This window comes from Zalophus californianus, chromosome 13 (genome assembly GCF_009762305.2).
Source record: "Zalophus californianus isolate mZalCal1 chromosome 13, mZalCal1.pri.v2, whole genome shotgun sequence".
Taxonomy (NCBI): Eukaryota; Metazoa; Chordata; class Mammalia; order Carnivora; family Otariidae; genus Zalophus; species Zalophus californianus.
This window is the reverse complement of record NC_045607.1, coordinates 72,788,886-72,804,290: the sequence shown is the minus strand read 5'-3', so window position 1 is coordinate 72,804,290 and position 15,405 is coordinate 72,788,886. Positions and strand designations below refer to the sequence as shown.

The window sequence follows — 15,405 nt, the reverse complement described above, 5'->3', positions numbered from 1 at the left end:
CCACAGCAACAATGAAGGAACTCTTTTGAATTCTTTTAATTTGCTGTTGGAAATAAGATTTGGTGTTCCCCGCCAACAGCACTGAAATTCAAGACCCGAAGCGAGTATTTCAGCCAAGGAAATCTTCAACAGCGAGGCCAGCTTCCCCCACACAAAAGCAGGAACAAGGACTAATCTTTTCTACCAACCACACAGGATACTTTCATTCCCATGTGCTGAGTACGAACTGTTGACCCAAAGAAAACAGGCATTTTTGATATTTGGGGGGTCACATGACATGATCTGACATCCCTTCAATTCCCATCTCCCCTCAGGCTAAAGCATCAGAACATGTTACAATGAGTTCTTTTAAGTACAGGATTAGCATATGCAAGGGGGCAATTTGTTCAGTGATGTGTTACTGCCTTGAACAATACTGAAGGAGCTGTGCAAAAATCCCCTGCACAAAGCCCAGATAACCCCAATTTCTTTGAGGCTGGAGAACTACCAGGGGGGTGTCCAGGGCCAACAGACAATTATGTTACCTTTCTCTGCCACAATTTAAAACAGAAGGGGCTGGGGGAAACCTTTAAGTCAGACCACCTCTAATGCAATGGCATGTACCAGAAGCAAATTTTTAAAAGCGGGGTGGGGGGGAGAGAAGGGGTGACTTCACTCCTAACCAGCCCAAGGTAGTCAGCCAGGTGGCTGGGTCTCTAAGTTCCCTCATGAAAACTGTGGACCCCACCATGGGAACATTCCCAGCTCAACTGCACACAGGAGGAAATCAAAACTGGGGACCAGGGGGCCATCTGAGGCCTCTTTGCCCACTGCAGGGACTGACACTGAGGCGAGCTGAGCTTTGATTCATGGCCGGTCAAGCTACACAAATGCAGGAGGCTTACATAAAAGCAGAGGGAGGGACCCGTGCGATTCAGTACAGAGTAGCTCAGAGTAATGTCTTTAGCACAGTGTATGGGGCTGAAAGGTGAACTGGCCGGATCCCTCCACTAAAGACTAAAGTGGTAAGTGTCTGCTAAAAACTAACCCCTCCGACCCAGACCCCCTGGCTGATAGGACACAGGAGACTTAACCAAACTCCTGAAAGTGCTAACGTGCACTCCAAAAAGCGGAGCCACGGGAGGGGAACAGCAGCGTGCGCTCAGGTGTAAACAGCGTCCCAGTACACCTGCCCGTGTTCTAGATCTTATCCGCTCTCCAAAGTCTCCTCGTCCAGACTCTGACCTGATGTACTGAGGGCAGCACCATAGAGCACTCAACTTTACATCTGCCCCAGAGCCCAGAAGAATGTGGCACAGACTTGGTGTCCACCGGCAACTTTAAAGTGTAGTCTCTCTCCACAGGGTCACCTTCGAAGCCTTCCTGCTGTAACCAGTGCTGGGCATCCAAACCGCTCAGCCATTCAAAGATAGCTTTTTAACGATCTTTTTTTTTTTTTTAATGAAGTCAAGTGGTATTGTAAACATAAAAGTAAACTTCGCTTCTGTTAGCAACAATGCAATTTCTGTTAGAAACAGTAACAGTTCTATAGTTGGACCCGAGAGCCTGTCAAGCTTTGAGGCCTCTGCTTCTACATGTTAGAAGTTACTACTGTAATTCCTGCTTGAACGGCGTAAATGAGGCCTATAATCTGAATAGGTTTTGAAAAGCTCTGGAAGTTCCTTTACATTTGGACAAGGCTAGTAATTAGCACTGCTACTTATGTGAAAATTGGCTCCATTCAAAATGGCAGACTCAAGACAAGTTGCAAAACACAGTGTCTCATCGTACCTTTGTTGCTGTAAAATGCATTCAAAACAAGGCAGCAAAGATGGTGGGCTGGGAAGGCCTGGGGGAGCCAAAGTCCGGAGCCAGTGGGGAGCTGGTTCACGTGGCAGCCCCGCCCAAAACGGGCCACTTCCTTTCACCCCTGTTCCCAGGAACCTGTTCTTTGTGTAATTGTCCCCAACATCCTCCAGCCCTGACACTGCTTTCGTTGTCGTTCCTGATTTAATCAAATGGCTCCAGCCTAATGAACTTCACTGTCAGCAACAACAGCTGTTTTGGTTAACAACTGCCTAGGTGACCCTAATCTTCATGGTTCCCTTGTGAGCTCCTTAGAAACCCAAAAGTGACTTCACAGGTATTACTGGATGTCTCATGATACCAGAAGTTTTATTCCCCCCGCCCCCATGCTCTGTGTTTTCCTCACACACCAGCTTATGTTCCTCATGACCCAGGGGTGGAATAACAGTCATATTGATGGTCATTGTGAGCCATTTTGTACACATTTTAAGTATAAAGAGATTCTACCTGGGTATTGAATGAATATCATTTGGATCTTTCAATATTTATCTTGATTCTATTTTGATTTGTTAGATCTGGACTAGGATAAGATAGTATCACATTTAACATTTAATCAACATTTAAGAAGAAGCCATTTGCAAAACAATGAAACTCAGGTTGCTTGACTTTAAGTTTTTTTTTCAAAACTTGTGCACTGGAAAAACAGAAGATAATTAGAATCACACCTTGAAGAAGCCAAAGCAACCTTAAAAGATTTATTGTTCAACTTCTTCATCCCTTCCGCTCCTTTATCTGGAGGCTGACCAGAGAGGGGAGGCAATTTACCTAAAGTCACCAAGCTCTTCCCATTAAATCAAGGCGTCTCCACTCCCAGAGGAGTGATTCTTATACTCAATTTACGTACATAAAATACTTGCCCCCACCTACTTATCACTTAAGAGTCACCCTGGCTCTTCAACCATTAACACTCAACCATTTAACATTCTAATGTGACATAATAATGCCTAGTGCATGCTGCATGCTTTCTCTGACCGCCCCCTGCAAACCACAGTCTCTACCTCTCTCACACACACACAAACACACTTGGTTTTATGCCACCATAGAAAAACCGTCAATATCTTAAAAAAATTACACTCAACATTAAAATCACCTGAAAATTCCTGCCTTTCCACTCATTACTCCTGCCATTTATAACCCAAAATGCACACAACAACAGGCCTCAGCAGAGAGCAACAAAGCGGTCCGGAGACACACAGCACTGCTTCACACATCACTCATGGCCGCTAGGACCTCTGCAGACTTAGCTGCCACCAGACTTCTCCTCCCAGGGTCCATATTTTGAAAGGCTTTAATCTACCAAACAGCATTCATCAAGTAAAGTTCGTTTTCAAACATTTAATCTGCGAAATAAATATTTAATTGTGAATCAGAGGTTTTTTTTTTTTTTGATCAGCATGAGAACTAGAGTTACCACACTGACTGATATACTCTAATGCTAGCCAAGAAACTCAATGTTTTATTCACCTTGCAGCTGGTAAAATTTAAATGTCTGCCAGAATTTTTCAAAAACGATAATTACTGGGCAGATTTCTATTACAAATGTCCTGAGGTCTGGGATTTTTGAGACTGTATATATATAAACTTTCCCTTTCTTTTAAAATTGTTTTAACTAAACAAAATCATCTTATTTACTTTGTGTCTTCCATCAGAGCTCAAAATTGGACATTCATACAGCCCACAGGGGAGATTATGAATCTGAGCAAATCAAGGTCGAAAACACACTATGACTTCAAAACAAACTAAAATTCTAAAACCATGATGAGTTTCTGTACCTTACATGTTGCACACACTTATGGGAATGCAGCCAAGTCAAACAATAAAGGTAGAGGTAATATCTGACAGGTCTCTGGAGAAAAAAAGATCCTCCCCTGGAGCATTGAGTACCACAGTAAGAAAGAGGGTCCACAGGACCTGTTAGCCCCACTGGTGTGCCTTTCTCTCTATTTGTAGGTGGAAACTACGCATGAAATGAAGAGATGAGGGGCAAGGACCGAGAAAGCATGCACCCCAAGGGAACTCTCCCTCTTAAAAAATCTGGAGAACGTAAAATTTCAGTGTTCACCTCCACTGACCACAGGCCAACTGTTGGCTACCATTACTGTATGCTTCCTGAGGGTCATTTCTCCCACTCGCAGTGGCGTGATGCTTAAGAACAGTGACAAGACTACAAGAGCTACTCAGAGAAGAAAAGGAAAAGTAGCAGAACTTCTCATGTTACAACTGGGGTATACTACCTCCAGTCGCCAAATCCAGATCACATTCTAACTGGGTGAACCATGTTTCATAAACACACGTACCAGGACTAGCCTCTGCTATAGTTCTCTGGGTGCAAGTTAACTAGAGAGTTGGCAGAGCGTTTGAACCTAGCGGGTAGAAGTGCACGATTATTCTCTCAAAGCAAAAATAAACATCCAAATGCAATCATTACACCATACCTTCATAGAGGAACTTCCAATGGTAAAGCATCAGAGTCTGCTGCTCTTGAGATTCAGTTGAATCAAAAGAAAACATCACGATTTGGACTCTGTGTCACCTTTACTCTCACCGTTCTGGACAATGGTGTTTCTATTTCATGCTCTGAATACCCAATACTCAAGATCGAGGCAGAGAGACCCAGATGCTTCAATATGGATAAAAACCCGTCCGTACATGCTGGTTCCAATACTTTCGCTTTTCTTTAGCAATTTAACAGTAACGGCTGTTCATGTAAACGGAGATATTCTGGAAGGTAAACTTCGGAAAAAATGAAAGAAAGCAGGTTTAAGGGAATGTTACCCTGTCAGTGTTACCAGAATACTTGTTACGGAACCTTCATGTTTCCTTCATCGATTCTGAGACCTCAAAGCAAGTCTCCTGCCAACCATGTCTAAACCCTGAAGCCACCAGCAGCAAATCTGCAAGGAAAACCTGCTCATGGAGACAGCAAATGCTAGACAGGTTTCCCTAATGTGAAAATAATGCACGTTATTCAAATGGATTTCTTTAGCTGCCATGCTGATGCCCCTTGGGATCCTCCTGAAAAGTGTCTGTGTCAGAGGTACAGACTGGAAACTCATGACACCTCATTTATCCTCAGTTACACTAAGGCAGTAGGAACCTAATTTGCTAGCACACTCCACACTGACAATTAACTTCTCGGTGAACATTAAAACAATTAGGTAGTGACGCACCCCCATCACATCTGTGTGCCTTCTCCATCTACACCTGGTACCAATTAAGCCATCACCCCTGTGCTGTACTTTTTGCTTCAGTCCAACGGGTCATTCACAGATTCTGCCTGACATTTCAACGAACGCATTTTTAACCCCTAAAATTAACAGGATCCCCACCTGTCAACGGGGACAAGGGTAAGAAAGTAAAGATGTGTGGAAATGTGTCCATTTGGCAACTGCGTCACATCTCAGGAGCCCTGGCTGTGAGGCGGGTCTGAAGGGTGCACATCGATTTTTCCTACAGTTTGAATGCAAAATATGGAAAGGACCCCACGTGTTCTCGCATCTCGATCTGGGAACTCTGCAACTGTCAGATGCAGATGAGTGGTTCAGTCAGAACTCCCAGAAGGGAAGCTAGCCACGTAGAAGGCATACAGACCCAGTAAAGAGGTGAGCTGGGAGACGCACTAGAGCAGGAGATAGATACCCCTGGCATCACTTGCAAAGTCCCCAGTTTGCCCTTCCACCACTTCAGGTAAAGAAAAATAAAACACACCACACCCACACGCACCCACACCCACACACACACACACTTTAGAGCTGACAATAAATATAATTATTTCAAAATAACTTTTAAATGCCCTCGTGACTTCATTCCCCTCATCAGGACCTTGGTGACAGCAAAAAATCAAATCTGTATTTCAAACTTTTTTAAAGCAGTTTTTGTAGAGCTACTACTTAGCTGTCACTGTCGCTCTTCGTTCTCTAGTCCCCGAGGACAAACTTTCTAGTACAAGAGACCAGAAAACACTGGGTCAAGACTTGCCGTTGAGTTAACTGGGGTATCTGACGGCACTCACCTCCACCTCTCCTCATCTGAAAGATGAGGGACCCAGAGTTTCCTGCTTACTACGTTTCAGAGGGAATGATAAAAATGATCCAAACGGAAAATAAAATTTTTAAAAACCTGCTCTCAATGGTGGGTGTAAGTTACGTTTTCTAATTACAGAGAACAAACAAATCTGAAGAGAGTTTCGGAGGGAGGTAATGTTTTCCGCTTTCTTAGAGTCAATATGCCCAATGCCCCATCTTCACCATGAGCACAGTGAGATAAAACCTGAACATTTCTCCAGTTACATATGGGCCCCGATACCCTCCCTGGTGAGTTACGGTGTCCACAGTAAAGACACACCTCCACCTGGTACAGGACAGACCACTCCCAACCGTCTAGAAGCCACAGTCGCTTTCCTTTCCTCCGGGCTTCACCCTTCTCACGGCAGTGATGCAGGGAGCTATTTTTCAAGCACATAGTTTTAAATTTTGCCAAAAAGGAAATCTGCTGAGACAACTGCTGAAGAAAACTTAGTGTTTTCCACTGTGCCTAAATATTGACATTTTAGGTGACTCATCTCGGTTTTATCCTTCACTTCCAGGCGATTCCTTGAAGTAAGTCAGGGGATAAACTCACAGTTAGGCAGAAATATTTCCTCCTTTGAGAACTTGAGCATCATGAGCCCAACCAAGTTCAACATGGGCTGGGGTCAGTCTCCTGCTCTCCGCACTGAGAAACATCAGTCACGGCCCACATCTCCACAACTGCCTCACACATTTGAAAACAGGCAAAGAAACCACCAGTAACTACATGGAGTGTGACTAATGATGCATTTATGGCTGTCTTGTTACTCTACAGGTAGAGAGGATAGGGAGGACATTCCGAAAGGCTTGCTATGCTCTGTCTGATGACTTCCTGTTTGTGGTCCCTAAAACCCCTCACCCCGTGAGGCAGCTTCCATCACCAATTTATAGATGAGGCTAGGGGAAAGTTCCAAAGGACGAAACACCTGGTCCGTGCCAGAACACCACTGAGGTCTGCCTCTGTCCAAAACCGGTGTTCTTTTTATCACCCCATGCTCGAAGGGCTACTGGGAGCTAATGTGATACTCAAAGAAGCAAAGTTTCAGAAAAAAGCCAACAGTGAAGTATTCTCCAAAGAGACTCACATCTTAGATTCTCGTTACACTCTATAGTGCTGAGTGTGAGTTGAGAAAAAAATCATGGGTGATCCTTAGTAGGATCTAGTAGGATCTGGTCTTACCAATTAACCAGTTAAGCAGAACAGCTACAGAATAAACACAAAATAAAGACACCACCTCATAGTAAACAAAATGATGACTGTCATGACTATTTTTAAGTTCTAAAGATGAACTTGATAATTCTACAAAGTCAGTTATGGCAGTGACAACCCAGTTCCTCAGAAAGACATAATCTAAATCTCTACCTCCATTAATTAACTGTATAATTAGAAGCACCTAGCCTCCCTGAGCTTGGTGTCTTATTGGTAAGATGATGGTGTTGCACCATTATGACCTCTAAATACATGAACAGTGTAACACTTTTCAGGGCTAGGGACCCCTTCGGAGAATTTGATGAAAGTTATCATTTCTCTCCACAATTAACAGAAAGGAGCACCAACCCAGAACATGATGCACACAGTTTTAGAGGGGTTCAAGTACCTCCTGAAGCCCACATGTGTACCCCACCTAAGTCCACAGACCCTGTGCTCTGGAGTCTCTCCCAGACCCCTATCCCGAACATCTCCTCTCTCTTCCAAAAGTTCCAAATAGTGATCACACATGTTAGGCATTCCAGTGTTTTTCATTTAACAAATATGTGGCTGTGACATTAAAAGATATCACTGCAAAATGGCAGCAAGTACAACTGACCTTTGAACAACGTGGGGATTAGGGGTGCACCTCCATCTCAGTCAAAATTCCATGCCTAGCTTTTGATTCCCCCAAAACTTAAGTACTAATAGCCTACTGTTGACCGGGAAGCCTTACCGATGACACAGTTGATTAACACATATTTTGTATATGTACTATATACTGTATTCTTAAAGGTAAGCCAGAGAATGTTAAGAAAAGCGTAAGAGAAAACACTTATGGTGCCGTCTTGTGTTTATCAACAAAAATCCACACATGTGGACCCGCAAAGTTCAAACCCGTGTGGTTCAAGGGTCAATTCTACATGCAGTGCCTCACACAGTGCCTGGCACGTAGTACGTGCTTGTTAAATATTTCTTAAATGAATGAGTATCAAAGCACACATTCTGTCATGTTTTTTCAAGACACATACAAATGCTTTGTTAAATCTCTGATTCCAGGTCTTTCAAGCAGACTTAACTGAAAGATTGCCTTCAGCCAAAACTGAACACAATTCATCTTTACATTAATTGAAATACCCGAAGTTTTTATTACTACGTAAGAAATAAAGTCCTTTTTGTTAGGTCATGTCATATCTCTTTGCTCAAATGTAGCACTCTGACAAGTAGCCTTATGTTAAAAAAAAAACAAAAAAAAAACTTGCAAACAAGTTTTGCAAATTAGTAAAAACAGTAGTCCAATCTTAATTTAAAATCAACAGCCAAATAGCAAAATAAACCCTCTTCAAAGCTCTTCCCTTCATCATTCATCTCTTTCAAAAAGAAGAAAATTAAAAAACAGTGTCCATATTTTCACTGTCCTTACCTTCATTTTTTTCTTGGGCTTTACACTGAAACAGGCTACCTACAGTAAGGCTCGTTTGTTTTCCTACCAAATAACCTTAAACTAGCAAATGTAATAATTTTGTCACTAGAAATAAACAAACACAAACTATCTACAAACCGGGTTTAGATGCACAGATGAAAATACATACACACTCACATTCCCTCTGGGTCTACAAAAAGTCCCTGATTGCTGCACTTGATACAGATAATTATCATGTTTGTTCAATACAGAGATAGAACAGCAGGAAAAAAAAATAAGACCAGATACTAGCGTGGAATGTCTCAGAACTCCTCAGTCTTACTTATGAGAGAGGTTCTCCTTTTGGTCCAAGGACCCCTGAGGTTCCCAGAGACTGTTACAAATCTCTACCGGGGCAGATCTTCTTCCTATACCTCAACCAAAACAATGTATTGCTACAGAGAGGACACAGAAGCTGATGAGACTACATCTATCCTCTCTGCAAACTGAAGGCACTGAAGATACTGGCAAACAAGTAGAACAAAGCCACTCTTCCCACTACAATTTTTTGTTTGGGAAAATAGTTAATTTTCATTAATAAAGTTATTTATGCTAACACAAATTAAGTAGCTCTTTACCAGTTAAAGTGATTTTGTTGTTGTTTTTTTTAATTTTTTAATCCAGAAAAATTTCAAAATCTGTAATCCACACAGAGAAAAATTCCCTGGGGTCATCAATAATTTTAATTTAAGATGTAAAGATCCTGAGCCCGTAAAGTTTGAAAACTACTCTGTTCGTTTGAAAACAAAAAACAAAAAACCCAGCAGCAATATAGGGTAATCAACTGACTTTTTCGCCTAGTAAAATTTGACTTCATAATTCAAACCACTTTATTAAATAGAGAAGTACTACAATATTTTAGTCACTAGCAGTACACATCCTCTCATTACCCACTGCTTCTCATATTCAATTTTACACAAGTTTAAAGAGCTACTTCATTTTATATAACTGCAGCAAAACCCCACTTACATAAGTGGACAGTGAACAGTTTCATTCCTCTACAGACCGAATTAAATGTTTAGGTTACAAATTAGTGCAGTTTTCCCATTTTATATCATCACCACCAAGAGAGGTCTATAATAATTAGGCGGAAACACACAGTATGTATACTTATTCTGAAAATAAAATTATCATTAAGACTTGTGAAAAATTTGATGTGAAAGAGACATGCAAATAGCACATTAAGTAACCATTCATTTTATGGTATTGTACAGATTGGTTTATGCTATAGATCCACCATATTTTGACTTGAAAGTTCACTGGCAGTGAACTCAACCTGAGGACCTAAGAACAATCGAAACTCAAGGACTGTTTTGCATTTGGATGGTATAACTCCTCACCCTTCCTCCACCCCACCCTCACTTCCCCAAGTGAATTAAGTTCTTGCTTACATTTATCAGCCAAAAATACAAACAGGTTATATGATACACGCAGACACACAAGCGGAGCTATGGAAAGTGACTCTACTGGGTTCAGCATGCACACCTCAGCTCGTCACTCGTGCCATGGCATCTCAGAGAAATACATACTATGGTGCCCCTTCCACAACTATCTAGAACTCTCGCTAAAACTTTCTACTACCTGAGATCTTCTCGTGTTTTTGTCACCTTTCCCACAATGCTTTGAGAAAGGCCTGTAATACGTGTGCCTACATATCCCTAACTATAGCTACATTTCCTGTCTTGTCTTACATCTCGCAAGCACTCGACAAATATACAGTGATCTAAGATGAAACAGTACCGAGAACAGAAAGCTAATTTAGAAATACAGTTCCAAACCTAGAATCAGTTCAATAAGTTAAAACCTGCAGCAGACTACGGGACAGGAGCTTTCTCAACATCTCCTGCCATCTCTGTTCTTCGGTCCAGGATTAGGGTTTTCGACAGTCTACTGAGTGAACGTGGCTCGAAAGAGGACAATCTACAGTGACACTGAGACAGCAACCAACATAAAAGTCACCTCCATCAAAGTCAGTTCATGTAGGTTTGTACTTTCGGAGTAGGGTATTTTATTCCCTAGCTGGGGTGTTTTCTCCCCTCTTGCCCTCCTAACATTTTCCAGAGAAAACTTATGAGAATTTTAAAACTAGCCACCCCATCTTTTCACCCTTATCCATTGCCCCCAAAGCATCCTGCTACATAAAGTACACAACCGACTCTTGATTTCAGCTCACGTCATGAGATCGAGCCTCACATCAGGCTCCGCACTGGGAATGGAGCCTGCTTGAGATTCTCTCTCTCCCTTTGCCCCTCCGGCCCCACCCCCCATCTCTCTCCCTCTCAAAAACAAAAAAACAAAACAAAACAAAACACAAAACAAAAAAAGTAACACCAAGATCGGTCTCAAAGAGAATTTTAAAAGTAGCCACTATTCTACACAGAAGAGGGAAAAAGAACTTTCTGCACACAGGTGATTCGCCTGTCTTCCCCCTCCCCCAAACTCCTAAAAAAAAAAGGATCAGAATGATTTAAAAGTTCAGTATCCCAATTCTGCTACCATATTTAGATTTAACCTGGCCAAAATACTGCCATGTTCAGAAGGAAAGGAAAGGAGGAGGAAAGGAGGCACAAGTTGTAGGTTATCCTCGCTGAAAAGGGGCCAATTTCTCACTCCATTTGCTCCACAACATTTGAGAGATGCATTTTAGATTCGATCTCCCCACAGCTTACTGGCAGATACACGTACAGACTGAACGTGCAGTATGTAAAATGGGTAAGATTTAGGCCGATGAGAAAATGAACCCTTATAAAGCCCAGAGCCTCCGTCCACTGAGTTTCCTTGTTCTTCAGAGCTTACTTAGACACTCAGTTCTTTGGTCAAAAATAAATTTAAGTTCAAGTTCACCCTCCAAGGACAATTACGAAAAGAAAACTAGATATGGAAACCTAGCAACTAAGATGCATTTGTGGAGGATAATGAATGGTTTAGGTAAAAGTAAAACATTACTAACCAATTTCACATATGGATTGTGACCTCTTGCCTGTAAAACTGATTTAAGACAAAAACGAATATTCTTTTAAAACTCCAGGCAACCTGGAGTCGGAATGCAATGATAAACATATTTTTAAAGTGGGTCTGGGGCACATACAGATCAAAGTGTATTTCCAAATGAGTAATCACAGCAGACAGCTTTGCCTCCAAATCATGTCCCTCTCATCTCAGAAAAGTTTTATTTAAAAAAAAAAAAAAAAAAGACAAAGGTTGGGGGGAAGGAGGGTAGACCATCATAATATAAAAAAAGAGAAGAAAAAAACCAGGTCACTGAGAGAGACAGGGAGCATGTGCGTGTCTGTGGCCATGTTTAAAGAAAGGCAGCTTGGGGTGCATTGCTGGAAGGGCAATGTGTTTATGTACAGTAGGCGTTTGAGTACTTACTGTGCCCGGTTCTCTGTCTGCTCCCGAGGTTACCAAGAAACGCACAGACATGCCCGTTCAGACACAGAGGCAAGAACAGAAATAAAAAAAAGGGGGTAATAATTAGAACACAAGCCCCAAACAGTTTTAAAAATGGCTTTTATTTATATAAGTCATTGCACATTCCTAATACAGTGATTTCCTGAAAATTACAGTATTTTGTAAACATAAGATTTACAGTTTAACCATACACAAAGCCTATTTTTTTTTTATTTCTTGACAGAATAAATTACTTTTCTTCAAAAAATTAGTCAAGTGCAATTTTGCCCAATATTTAATGCATACTAGAATTAAAGCCTATGAAACTAAGTAGTAACAGATGCAATTATCAAACCTTTCATTTGAACACATTCACTTTCAAATTTAACTTCTTATTTCGCCCCATTTAACAACATTACTTTCTTTGAAAATTACCCAATTAAGCAGTTAACAGTTTTCCATAATATGGTACAGGCCACTGGCATTAACTAGGCAGTTGCCAAGATGTCAAGATGCCTGCAATCTAAAGAGATCGAGAAATCTACAAGATGCCCACGTTAAACCCTGAAAACTTCCAGGGAGAACTGGGTTTCAGTGGCCAAGCTTTGCGACAGTTCCTCTTAGCTCATTGTCTGCTCTCTGTATGGGGTGGGGCTTTCTTTAGCGGTGCACACAACTTTGCAGCACTGTATGAGTATTAGGACCAAGTCCTAATCTGGCTTGCCCGGCCTCTCACCTCTGTGGTGCTCTGCATCGTGGTGCTTCTTGTCATCTTTTATTGCCAAGTGAGACTGCCCACTCAGAGCACTAGACAGCGCCAGGAGGCCAGCACTGCCCCCGAGGGGCGGGATTCCAGGAGGCTGAAGGCCCGAAGGGTGAGGCGTTAGGGGCACTGGGGGTCCGTGGCCATGAGAAAGATGCTGAGCTTGCAACTGCTGCTGCTGTTGGTGGTGGTGGTGAGAGAGGAAGGGGAAGAGAAGTGGGGGTGGGGAGAGGAGGAGGAGATGAGAGGAAGGGGAGGAGGAGATGAGAGGAAGAGGTGAGAGTGGAAGGAGAGGAAGAAGGGGAGGAGGTAAGAGAGGAAGGGGAGGAGGAAGCGATGAGAGGAAGGGGAGGAGGTGAGAGCGGAAGGCGCAGAGGATGAGGGTGGAGGTGGCAACAACATCGAGGGGCAGAGGTACCCACAATGGAGGGAACACAACAGGAGGTTCAATGAACACATGACAGGAACAAAGAGACAAAGGGAGGAAAGGGGAAAAAACGTGATTAGCATTTTCAGTTCATCAAAAGCTTCCATCTATACAGTTATCTTTCCCCATCTTCCCAAAATACAATTCGAGATCTATCTACACTGCCTCCTTCTGGCATGGGTCATGCCTGCAGAGTATGGGATGAGCAGCCAGCCAGGCTAGCACTCCCGTGTTAGATCCATCTCTAAGCACCTCCGGGGATGAAATCCAGTATGTCCCCAAATGCAAGACTCTTCCTGATTTCAGGAAGGTTAAAGCGGGGGAGGCACAGATGTGCACCCTACAAACCAGTAACGCTACTCTTCTCCACTAGTCACCAATTACGAGTTGACTCTGTTTCCCCAAGATTCTTGTGCTAACTTACCACGATGGTCTGATGAGGCGTAACCAAAATACTACCTTAAATTAACGGAAGGCTGGAGAAAGATCTAGCATCTCTTAGGCACGCCCCTTCCCCTCACAGGTACCCCTGTGTCCTTATTTCACTGAGCCCTCACAGACCTAGGAAGAAGCACGGACACTCCCATTTCACAGAAGAAACCAAGGTGCAGGGCGTTAAGGAAACTGCCGAGGTTCTCCCAGCAGGCGGCGGGGGTAGGGGGCGGTTCATGTAGGAATGACCCTCATGGCTGCACTCGGGTCACCGTCCCACCACACACAGAGGGAGGCCCCAGGGGCCATGCTGTGACGGCTAGAAGAAACCGTAGCCTGAGACTGTGTTTATCGCTTCTCTTCTCCTGAGCCCCACACCCCAAACCCACCCCCCTTCCATGTCACAGAGGGAAACACTGAGACCCAGAGAGACCGTGACAAGGAACCCCACAGTTTGGGACTCTCCCCACAGTGACCCACATCCCCACTCCCAAATGCCTTTGCCTCTATCCCTTAGCCCATTCCAGAAGTTAGAAATCTGTTCACACTAAAAAGTACCGGTGCTCTCATATATTATAGTGCAGAGCACGTTGTAGTAAATGAAAAAGTATCCAACAAATGGCCCCTGAGCCATAAATCTGGCCACATTTCAGCTGTCCAACATAAAACTCGTTTTTGATAAGACAGTAAAAACGATTAAAGCTCATTTCTAAGGTGTGATGTTAGAAAATTCTTAAGATTCTGATTTGTGCTCACTTCCCTGGGACTCAATTACTCGTTTATTTATTACCCCCTCGTGTGTACTGAATATATTAAATCTTCACGCCAGATCTTCAGTAATTTCTACCCAGGCCACTGATCTTTAATTGAATCCTAAACATGCTTCCCGCCCTCAAGAGTGAGACAAAATAGCATCTTAAAGCCAGAAATCGGTGTCTACAGTCAGTTTACAGTAAATTTTCAACCACTCCTAGCATCTTCTAAAAAAAATCTTCAGGAGCCAACCTTCTCTTGAAATTCCCCTTCTTTCAAAGGTGGGAGCACAGGGCTAAGCAGAGGAAGAGTGGAAAGGGGAGAAAGAGGTCAGAGAGGCGAACATTAATAGTATTCTTGGCAAGTATTTATAAACTCCTCATTCACCATCTGAGATCATAACAATTTCTTTACACCTAAAATCACCTTCCTGTCATCCCAAAGATACTGAATCTTGCTCTGTCACCTTTTAAGAGCTTGGCAAGAGCAAGAAATAAAACTGGAGAGGCCGGGAGCGGCATCATGGTCCACTAGGCATGCTCATTAGCACTTAATTAGGAACTAGACACCTGCCATAAGAAATGTGCTCGGAGAAGGATGAGGAACAGGTCTGCCCTACCAGCAATTGCTACCATTACTTAGAGAATAAGAGATATGTCCGGCTTCTGGGGGGGAAATGCAATGATGCATACACAAGCAAGTGCAACGGGGTAATTAAGCACGGCACGGATTACAAGATGAGAGAAGCCAAGCAGAGGGGAAAGGATTTAACTACTGGGTGGGGGACACCACCCTTTCATCCCTCCCTGCATACCCCGCTCTCCCAAAAGTCCAGAACAGAGTCACCAAAAGACTTTTCCAGGGGTGTGATTTTATGTCACAGCAAAGGCATACTCAGGCAAATGCCTGGATACACGAGAAGGAAAGTAGAGCTTTTCTGCCAAATCCAGGTTGGTTTTTAGAAAGATGAACTAGAAAGCGTTCTATGATATATTACTGAAAAGAGAAACTAGCTTATATAATAAAGGGGCTTCGCCACAGCTGCGAAGTAGACCCACATGATTAAACTCCACA

At 42.9% G+C, this 15,405-nt stretch overlaps 1 protein-coding gene across 6 annotated transcripts in view; it reads right to left on the bottom strand.

The window, feature by feature from the left end:
- The window catches only part of TLE1 (TLE family member 1, transcriptional corepressor), a 93,673-nt gene that overhangs the window by 38,729 nt on the left and 39,539 nt on the right, over positions 1 to 15,405 (bottom strand). For 3 of the 6 annotated variants that reach the window (XM_027615297.1, XM_027615299.1, XM_027615301.1), the window contains 2 exons: positions 12,693 to 12,897; positions 11,939 to 11,955 (listed from right to left, as the gene is read on the bottom strand). The exons of 1 other annotated variant lie outside the window; for it this stretch is intronic. In XM_027615297.1, coding sequence (XP_027471098.1) covers positions 11,939 to 11,955; positions 12,693 to 12,897 — 222 coding nt within the window. The remainder of the gene's footprint in view (positions 1 to 11,938; positions 11,956 to 12,692; positions 12,898 to 15,405) is intronic. 2 more of the 6 variants (XM_027615298.1, XM_027615300.1) reach the window with 1 other exon arrangement.